This window comes from Semicossyphus pulcher, unplaced genomic scaffold, assembly GCF_022749685.1.
Source record: "Semicossyphus pulcher isolate SPU_LCO1_2020_fin unplaced genomic scaffold, fSemPul1.0.p SCAF_14, whole genome shotgun sequence".
In the NCBI taxonomy this organism is placed as follows: domain Eukaryota; kingdom Metazoa; phylum Chordata; class Actinopteri; order Labriformes; family Labridae; genus Semicossyphus; species Semicossyphus pulcher.
Genome location: NW_027211648.1, coordinates 29,004,600 through 29,015,326, shown reverse-complemented (window position 1 = coordinate 29,015,326; position 10,727 = coordinate 29,004,600). Strand labels below are relative to the sequence as shown.

At 41.5% G+C, this 10,727-nt stretch overlaps 1 protein-coding gene across 1 annotated transcript in view; it reads right to left on the bottom strand.

Moving 5' to 3' along the window:
• Positions 1 to 632: 632 nt before the first annotated feature.
• Positions 633 to 10,727, bottom strand: part of apoba (apolipoprotein Ba) — a 30,425-nt gene continuing 20,330 nt past the window's right edge. The window contains exons 25-29 of the mRNA XM_069662248.1: positions 3,076 to 10,653; positions 2,861 to 2,972; positions 2,237 to 2,269; positions 1,934 to 2,120; positions 633 to 1,817 (exon numbers count right to left, since the gene is read on the bottom strand). Of these exons, the coding sequence (XP_069518349.1) occupies positions 633 to 1,817; positions 1,934 to 2,120; positions 2,237 to 2,269; positions 2,861 to 2,972; positions 3,076 to 10,653 (9,095 nt within the window). The remainder of the gene's footprint in view (positions 1,818 to 1,933; positions 2,121 to 2,236; positions 2,270 to 2,860; positions 2,973 to 3,075; positions 10,654 to 10,727) is intronic.

Here is a 10,727-nt window from a genome sequence, read left to right as displayed (position 1 = left end):
GTTGGTTCTCCAACAGATGTGATTTTATTCTTTAACAATTCAGCTTTCCAGTGTTTTGCAGGTGCAAAAGTGGGTCACCTTGCTTAGCCTGCTGCCACTGTGACCCGGCCCCCCGGAAAAGCGGAAGAAAATAGATGGATGGATTCTTTATATTTTCTTTATATAAACTAACATCAGGTTACAGAAAATGAGCAATTGCAAGTTTGCATATTGCATATTACAACATCGCATATATTTGAATTTACGTATAAATCAACATCTCACTAGTTTCTTTAAGAAAACCAATCTACATTTTCTACTGAAATTAATGTATTACTTTGTGGTGTATTAATTCAATGAAGACATTTTGAGACAGTGTGACACAAACATTTGTATTCAGCATTGTTTAATTGAACACCATCACAGAACTAACTTACATGCAAACATTAGTCAGTCGCAATTGTACGGTACGATATACTTCCTATGAATTATATAATTCATTAAGTTGACATGAATTTTACATAACGATAACTTGTATTTCATGCAGGTTAAAACACATTAAAACATTTTTGACAACAAACAAAAGGTCATTTTTTCACGCACACTATAAATTTGGTCACCCATATAGAAAACACCATCAGCAGAGGCACGAGTTACTGCCTGGATTGCGTCGGCCACTCGCTGAAAGACTTCCAAAGGAAGGGTAAAGGAATTTCAATGTCCATCTTTTTATTGCTCACTCTGATGTAGGGTGCTGTGCTCTGAGACGTCCTCCTCAATAAATCTACACCTTCATTAAGTCCTCCGTACAGATGTGACTGCAGAATATCGATGACCTCCTTGGTATCATTATTGACACGCTCCATATTTAAATAATTATAGGCGTCCTGAATCTTCATTTTGGTTAGATCTTTATACTCAGCCACAAGTCCCTTTGCCTTCTCTATGTGTTGTTTTGAAGACTGCAGAACCTTTGCATGGATGGCATCAACCTGAGAAGCAATATCAACATTTTCATCTCTAAGATAATTTATTAAATTCTCGGCTTTTTCAGCAATCGCCTGCATGAGGTTATTAACTGTCTTTTGAAGGAATTGAAACCCCCTGCGCACTGACTGTCTAATTTGGTCATATACAGCTCTGGCAGAAGACTTCAGCCAATCCATGATTGCATTACCATTAACAACGACTTCAGTTCCAGGTATAGTGAACTCAATAGCTCTGATGTATCTAAAAATCTTCTCCATGAGGCTGGCGAACCTTTGGATTGCCCTGTCAGTGGCTCTGGATACAGACCTACGAGCTCGCTGGAACATCTCCAGGCCTGAGAGCCGCTCTTCAAAGCTGGGCACCGGAAACTTTAACTCGCTTAAGAACTGTGTGACTGCATCTAGCAAATCATAAACCTTCTCTTCACTGCGTCTCAACACGTGCCTAGCCTCATGAGCCAACCTGTCCATAACATCCTGTACACTAAAGGACATCCAGCTGTCAGACGCCTTCCTGTACATGTCTTTTCCTTGGTCACCAATTTGTTTGATTGAACTCTGCAGTGTGTTAAAAGATAAAGGAACCTCATGATAGGCTCTCTCTATGAGGTTGGAAACTGTGTTTTTCAGCTTTATGACACCACGGTTGAGATCGAAACCAAAGTGAGCGGTGTGATACTTGTTAATGAACTTAAGAACAGCATCTGTCATAGCGGGAATCCTTTCCTTGGTCCCCTCCATCACATCCTGGAGGAAGTCCCAGTTCCATGACATCTGGAAGATCAACTTCTGAGAGTTCTTCAGAGTGGCTTTGCCTGTTAAAAGATCAGTATCCTTTTCGGGGGTAGACTGAAGTAGAGGAAAAGAAATGGAGAATCATTACAGTTAAAAAAGTTGAAGTTGCACTATGTAGCATTGGTATAAAAAACAGTTTTCTGTAGATGAGACTTTAATCCTAGTCTTACCAGGTAGCGACTAAACAGTTTTCCGTACAGCTGTGACGCAGACCTCCGCTGTACATGCAATCCAAGGAAACCAGATGAAGGGGAAGACATGGATGCAGTGAAGCCATCTTTGCGGGAAGCAAAGCGGAAGTTCACATCAGCAAATGTTCGGCTGGTGACGTCAACATTAAGGGTATGACGCGATTCCCTTTAAAACAGAGAAACAGTTGTCAGTAGAGTTATATTAGGACGCATCTTTGGTCAATTCATGAGAAATTCATGTTCAAAACTGCAGAAAGTTTGCATGTGGGTAACAAAACTTACATTGAATCCGTCTGAGGGGCTTGGCGCTTCATCCTGGGAAAAGTAATTGCCATATTTGTGTTATATTAGGTTCATTTATCTTGCTTCGCAAAGTTTCTATGTCTTAACCAAAATTCCATCATCACATTTACACAGGAAACAAATATACATCCATTATCTATACCGCTTATCCCGTTCAGGGTCTCTGGGAGGCTGGAGCCAATCCCAGCTATCATTGGACGAGAGGCGGGGTTACACCTGGACTGATCGGCAGTCAATCACAGGACTGTACCCGCAGAGAACCCATAAATGGAGAACGTGCAAACTCCAAACTACAGAAAGGCCCTCTTCGTCTGAACCGGGGTTAGAACTACAGGAACCTTCTAGCTGTGAGGCTACGGCGCTAACCACCAGGCAGCCCACAAATATACAGAATAGTCTGACTGGAAATCAAGATGAGTGGAAGCCCATTTCCACCAACAAAAAAGTTTAAGTTGTAAGTCAAAATTTGTAGTTTATAGTTTCTTTATATTATGGTTAACTTTCTTTTGAGACATTATCATCACTTAAGACTTAAGCTAAAACATGTAGACTTCCAATCTAGTCGGTTGGCTGACGGTGCAAAAATATTCAGGAAACATTTACCTGAGGTTTTGTGTGAAAACATGTTGCCAGTCGACAGCAACGTCACTGTGAATCAAGTTGCACTTCCCATTTAAGCTGAAGTGTCCATCATCAAATCCCAGGGTTGCACTGGCTGAGGGGACATAAAGGATAAAGGATTATATATTTAATTGTGTTTTACATGTACTAATACAAAATAGTCTTATGAATTAAATTAGAGTTTGTGCCAGTCTTACCAGAGAGTTTATATTCCAAGAAGATCATGGTGGAAGTACAGATGGAATTCAGCGAAGTCAAGAGGCTAGAGTCCCTTTTCTCCAGGTCGGCAGTTGTTGACACATTATAAATGGGGGAGGAAAGTTTGAGAGTGGCCCTGAGGGCTCCGAAAGCTGGGATAAACACACCCGAAGGCAGATGTAGGGCGATCTCAGGGATGTCAATTTTTTGCTCTGGAATGACGATTGTTGGAAGCTCAAAGTTTGAAATCTGGTTTGTGATTTCATTCAGGCTGATTGTGTGCACTCCAATGGTAAAGGACTTTGGTAGTGTGAAAGACGAGACTGTGATTTCATATTGTGGCATCTTGAATGAAAGGAAGGACATTTTCCCCTGCAGATACTCGGTGTCAACATCGTAGCTGGGCACTGATATTATTGGCAAGCCAGGTAGCATGATTTCAAAGGCTGTCGTGGTGATCACCTTAGGGATATTAAGATTCTTTGGATCAATTGTGAAGGGTTCCACATGCAAGCTTGTAAATGGCACATCAAAGGCTGGCACTGAGATTACAGGAGGGAAAGTCAGATGATTGGGGACATCAGGGTTTTCAAGTCGCATATCTATGTTCTTCAAGGAGTTTGGAATTTCTTTTACCCATGAAGGTACTGCAATGCGAATCTCAGGGATGCTAAAAGTGACGCCGTTTTCAAATATTTTGGATGGTATTGAATACTCATAGCCATCTGAGGTTTTTGTGTATACAATGCTGGAGGAGATGTTAAGGAACTGCAAGTCGTCCATATTTGTGACCTGGTCGAACTTGAGCACATCCCAGAGTGTCTTCTGATATACAGGAATCTTAACTGACTTCAAGAAAGCTAGGTGACCTTCTACTGAGCCGGTCAAGTCCATTTGTACCTCCGATTCATCATTGGACACGAGTAAATCACAAGCATGAATGAGAGATGCCAGCTGTTCCTTTCCACTCCAGGTGAAAGACTGCTTCTCTGAGGTGATGTCAAGGTTGATGTTCTGAATGAGTCCAGCATGACCCAAGCTACTTGGCTGACTGACATCAATGTTCAAGGTAGTCTTCATGGTTGTTAAAGGAACAAAATCGAGTTCTCCTTCTACAGTGTGCTTTCCATTTGTGTTGAAAGATGCCAAATCAACATTGTTATTACTTTTGTAACCGACTTTAGCAAACAAACGTCGCAAGGAGACCTCAAGAGCCAAGATTTCAATCAAGTCAAAATGGTAGATGTTGTTTGAACTTCTTTTCTGTTTCTCTTGTTTGTCAATGGATGAGTCTAAGGCAGTCTTGACAGTGGAACGCAGGCCATTGGCATTAAGGTAGAAATCTGCCTCATTTTCTAGATTTCCAGCCAAGGTACAACTGTCCATTATGGTTATTTCTGACGTTCCTTTGGTGGCGGTCTCCATCGACACATAGGAAGAAAGTGCTTCCAATACCCATCTAATATCAAGGATTCCTTTGCCTACTGATTCAATGACAGGAATGTTAAACATGTATTTTATGTTTTTCTTGGAAACAACATTTGGCTTGGTATTGGTATTCCCCGTGAGTTCCTGATTGAATTCTAGATTGAGGAAGGGTAGATAGATTTTTGCCGTGTTGGCTACAGAAGCTTCCATGCTCCTTCTCGTGAGACTAACAGCACATTCATGACTTGCCTCCATATTGCTATGTTGCAGAGACACAGTGGTGGCTAGTTTTATTCCTCTCTTCCTTGTCAAACTGGTGGTGCCATCAATTTTCCCATTCAAAATGTCAAACACAGACGTAGAGAAAGCACTGAACCGAGCAACAACATCAGGCTGGCTGTAGAGGCCAGCATTAGCACTTAAGTTAATTACAGTGGATTTGAAGGAGAAGTCATAGGTCATGTTACCCATGGCTGGGATCACAATTTTGTTCTGAATGGCTGGTAGTGTGAAAGTGGGCAGCCTTATTTCATTCAAAGTTTCTGGAACGTGGATGACCAGCAGCTCCAAGGACGGTAACACAAGCGTATATGATGGCACAGAGAAACCAAGTGCTGGAATTTTGAAGCTTGGTGTGCTGACTTCCTTGGGAACAAAGTAGCTAAAGGCCGGCATCTCAGCACTGAAGGCAGATACCTCAATATTTAATATCGGTATTTTGTATCCTGGCACAGTGAAGATTCTAGGAGGCATGCTGGAGGTGTCGATTTTGTGTTTGATATACCGTGACTTTGCTTGGTTGTATGAATCTTTTAGAAGTGCAACTACTTTGTCTCTGCACTGTTCAAACTGAACCTGGATGATGTTGGCATTATCACTGATTGCGTTGTATATCGGCTCAAGGTGTAATTCGAAGTTGTGCACATCTGGGTTCTTGTAGTAATGAAGCTTCAGATTCATATCGAATGACTGTTGAGGAGTGGTAAGCAAGGTTTTTAATCCAGAATGTTCCCACAGTGAGAGGTCTCTGACCTCAGGGGTTGTCATATCAAGATGAGGTATGTTTATCTCTGGAATAGAGAGAGGAACAGTCAAAAAGTCCAGATTAGCCTCTCCGCTGGCTGATGAGTGTAAGAAGATGTCCATTTCATTGTTTTCTGCGGTAAAGTTGTGATTGTACTTGTATTGGTTGAATCTTGCCAAAGCAAACCAACAAGCACGCTGTTTCTCAGAGTTTAGTATGACACCATAATCATGCTGGAGATCCACCTTCCCAGTGAGTTTCAGGGGGAAGAACATCTTTGAGTTCACTTTATTCTTAACATCGAGCTCAATTTCAAATGGATGGGCCATGAATTCCAGTGAGTTGGCCATGAATCCAGTCAGGCCTTCAGTAAATTCAGCATCGTGAGAAGCTGTCAGTGCAACTTTCAAGTCCCCGATATTGGCCTCTCCATTTAAAGTCATAACGCTCTTCTTGATAAATGGTAATTCAGTTTCACATTTTGCTTCAACGGTGATATGGCTCAAGATAACTGATTCGGCAGTCATCGTTTTCTTCGATTTTAAGGCTTTACAATCTGTTTCTTCAGAAAAAGTTAACTTGGCAGTGTTAAAATCTACATTGAATTCTATATTGCTTTTGTGTGTACCTTCATCAGAGTACTCCAGAATGAACCACTTTCCATTACCAGTTGTTTCACCAGTCACAGTAACTCTGCCAGATTCCACTGTTGCTGCTATACTCTGTTTCATAGATGCCAGACTTGAGATCTCAGCTGAGGGAATGCCCAAGATATGTTCGTAGGTCGTGTCTACGGCTGCAGATATTTCACTGTTCAAGTTTAGTGCCATACTGTTGACTAATTCTGCTGTGTATATTTTCGTTGTGGCCCTGGTAATAGTCCTGGCGGAGGCCTCAGCAGAAGGGCCAGTGAGTGTCAAGGATCCTTCGTGATCAATGGAGAAGGCCATATGTGTAGCTTTCACTTTTTCTGTGAATATCAACTTCTTCATTCTGGGAGCTTCCAACTGAGCAGTGGCTTCAAAGGTGTATTCGAGGGGCTCAATGGTTGATTTGGCTTCAGAAGTAATAGTGGCTGTAAACTGTGGGTTTTTCGGTGCAGACGTTGAGTTCTCAATCCTCCCTATGGTAGCAAGAGTGTAAAAAGGGGAGTTGACATTAAATTCCCCGTGGAGTTTGCCAAAAACTGGGATACAAATGTCATTGGGAACCTCAGGGAATTCAATGTCTGGAATTGGAAGCATTGTAATTTCAAAGTTCTCCAGATTCAATTTGGGGATGGTGATTGCGGGAAATTTGATCTCTGAAAGAGTTATCTCTGGGAAGGTGAGATCTGGTAGCATAGATAGGTAAAGAACTTTTAGGTCACCAAAGATTTCCTCTGGGTCAGGCATTTGAATCTCAAATTCTCTTAAGTTGTCAATGATTTCAACTATCTTTGCTTTTATTTCATCAAAGTTTATTGTAAAGCCAGGAATATTGTAGGAGTTAAGGATGGTGAACTCAGGGATTGAAATTTGAGCCGGGATGCTGATCTCCTGCAGTTTGTTCAGGTTGATTGAAAATGCTGGAATGACAAGGTCAGTGAGAGGCACGGTAAAAGCAGGGACTTCAATCTCAGCTTTTTTCAGCACACCCAGGGCTGTATCTACAGCTTGCTTCATCTGGTTGATGATGTCATTTTCCTTAGCCACTTTTCTGATCTTCTCTATCAGTTGGTCTAACCGCGCAGAAATGAAGGCAACCATATTAGTGTAGGACTCGCTTGCTCTTTGGAGGTAAATGTACATTTCGTTTCTGATATCCATGTCAAAGATTCGCTGTCTCATGTCCTCAAGCATATCCTTTACTTTCATCTTGATGTCATTGTAAAAAGTAGTGTCAAGCACATCTTTCAGTTTCCTTAGAACGTCGGCCACCTTCGTGTTTTTGAGTCCTTCCAGATATGTAAAGATAGAACTCTGAATATCTCTGAAAAATTCCCTAACCGCCTCAATTTTCGGCACAATCTCATATGTTTTAATCTGCTCATTAATATAGTTTGTTAGTTCAGCAATCTTCCTGTTGGTCTCATCAACAAATGCATTGTAGTCAAATTCCTTCATTGACTTGAGCATTGAAGAAATGCTGTCATTAAGGTCATCAATGCTCTTCTTAAAGTCAAGTTCTCTGAGCTGGCTTGTCACACTGTGCAGAAGTTTCATGAGTTTATCATAAACAGATTCCAAGTTGATGGATTTCAGGGCATCTACCATTGACTGCACAGTCTCATCAATCTTGAATTCCTTAATGAGAATCAACACCTGATCCATTAATGCTTTAAATCTATCATCAAGCTTGTATTTTAAAAGTAGGTCCCTGATGTAAGAATACACTGTGTTCAGTTTGTTGGGGATATCATATTCGTCAATCCAATTGACAATAACGTCATTCATGGACTCAAGAACTTTTGGTATTTCTAAAGAGGAGATTTTAGATGATAGCCTCTCAGCATACATGGCAAAATCAATTGAGAGCAGGTAGTTCTTTACATCTTGGAAAAACATGTTGACATCTAAGTTTTCAATGGACTGTTTCATTTCAGACAGCGTGTCCTTGATTTTCTCCAAAATTCCATATTTAGAATCGAGCTCTTGCAGCCACGCGGCACTGTTCTCTGAGAGCTTCTGTAAATCAATCTGGCTGATGATGTCCTCAATGGCATTAAGTACTTTGACAAGCGACTCCTTGATTTTATACTTATCATCAAACACCTGAAGCTGGTTTTCAATCAGTGAAAGTACATTTGTTATCTTCTTAGTTAGGTGTCCACCCATGATGTAGTCTTCGACTCTCAGGATGAGGCCTTTAATTTGGTCAACAATGTCCAGTAACGTATTCTCCAAGTTCTTTTTCAAGTCATTCATAGCAAGCTCCAAGTCATCCATTGTTATTGCAAACTCATCAATCAAATAATCAAGTTTTGCTTTCACTTGATTCACTTTATTATCCAAGTCTATGTCTCGCATGAAGCCACTCACTTGCGATGGTAGCCGCTCTAACACGGCTCTGAAGTCTGTGATAAGCACATCAATATCTAAATTTTTGATGTTTTGTTGAAACAATTCTAAAGCTTGAACAAGTGTGTTTTTGAGCTGCTCAAAGGCAGCAGGGAAGCTCTCGATGAATGGGATCTCAATGATATGACAGTCGCCACTCTTGTCATACTTTAGGAAACCAGAGATACTGAAGTTTTGTAACTCGGGTGGTGATCTCTTTTCCCTCCCTAGTTTGCTGAAAACGTCTGTTACCAATGCTCCTAAAAACTCAAATCCATTCTTTTCAGGATTGTTGTAAGTATTAATGTGCTGTTCATAAGAATTGTCATTCAGGTTAGATTTTAATTTCCATGTCAGAAATTGGTCACTTGGTGTCAGTAGGACTTCATATTTGTTTTCTAATTTAGTGGAAGACCACGTACGACCACTTGGAAACTTGTGTGTGGTTGAAACTCGGCTGTCATGTGAGTGTGCAAGAGCAAGGGGCTCAGCTTTCACCAACAACTTGCTGTACAGTTGTCCAGAGTGCTTCCCGTGCAGATGTATCTCCCCGTCACTGTTGACAAGAGCATCAATAGTCAGGCTAAAAGGCAGCGCCATGGTGCGAATGGTGCTGTCAAAGCGCAGAGGCTCAGAATTCATTCTTGCTTCACAGTTTGACGTGGAGGAAAGTCCGGCAAATTCAAGTTCACAGTTGTTACTTAGCTGTGCATCCATTATATTTCCAGACGTGCTGTATTTAATTTTACCAGCCAAATTGTCATAGCTGAGTTCATAGGTGTTTTTAATGTGGTTTTCTTCTCCGTAGGCTCCCTTCAAACTTCCACTCAGATCCACCTTAATTGGCTCAAGCTTCATGTGGCCTTCGTTGTTCAAACTGGCATCATAAAACTTTAAGTCATTTGTCATATCAAAGGACATTACAAATGGCTTCATATCAACCATGGTGTCTTGCTTGTAGTAAACATCTTCACAGATGAAGTTGTTACTCTTGGAACGAAGGCCAAGTGTCCACAGAGTGAGGGTCAGCGAGTGGCTATTTTCTGTACTCATCTGCCTCATTCTTCCCATGACATCGCTAGTAAAGGTCAGACCATTTCGGTTAAGTAACATATTCATGTTGTTTTTTGTGTTTGCATCATATGCATGGCCCTTCAGAACACCATTCAAAGATGCTTCCTCAGCTGTAATTTTACCCTCGATGTTCAGCTCTCCTCTGCTCTCATCTGCCATTGCTTTGGTCATGGAGGACAGGGCTGCTCCGTTGTTGTTTATGAAACCTTCAAAGATATTCTCCAACGTGATAGGGCTGCACTGAATGCCGTTCGTTCCGCTTGTGGTCAGACCATTTCTGTTAACCGTTACAGTAGCTTTGTGTAATCCACGACCTGTGTCCGAGGTGAGGGAACCTTCAGAGTTTAGCTCAAGTCCATTTGAATCCAGGGATCCAGTTATGAGTGAGTATGCCCTATTTTTGTCATCATCGGCCTGCGACTCAATTCTAAGGATGGCCATATCGCGTGACACACCAAGCTCAACTTTGTTAGTGAGTGATTTACCCATGGCTGTGGTGACGCTGTTGCACTTCAGGGTTAGTTGTGAGTTTTTGTACTTAAGCTCTGCTACATGCTTGAGGACATCATCTAGGGCATTGGTTTTGGAAATGATGTTCAACTCAGAGTTTGCATAGACTCCTTGGATCATGTTGTGGACTTGGATGAATGGTGAGTTGAAGTGTAGTGTGGACTCTCCTCTTCCCTCTCCATCTAGAGGACGCAGGTTGTAGCTGTTGGTGTAGGAGGTATTGGCAACCAACAAACCTACTTTGAGTGATCCATCCACGGTGCCATCTCCATGGATTTCATCTGAATCTACAGTGGATGTGGACTGAGCAGAGTAGTAGAGAGTGGCATGCAGGCCCACTGGACTAAAGACTTCTATCTTATAGTTGGCTCTTGCATTCATTTTGTTTGTTACTCTGATTGTTTCAAGGACACTGAAGCTTGTGTCGATGAGGCTATGACTGAAGGAACTATTCAGAAGATACTTGAGATTTTCATCAGCATTTCCTGACATCATCCCGGTTCCTTGAAACAGAGAAAGAAATAACCATTATCAGCATCTGTAACAGGAGAGATGAAGATGAACAACAAGCTCTTAC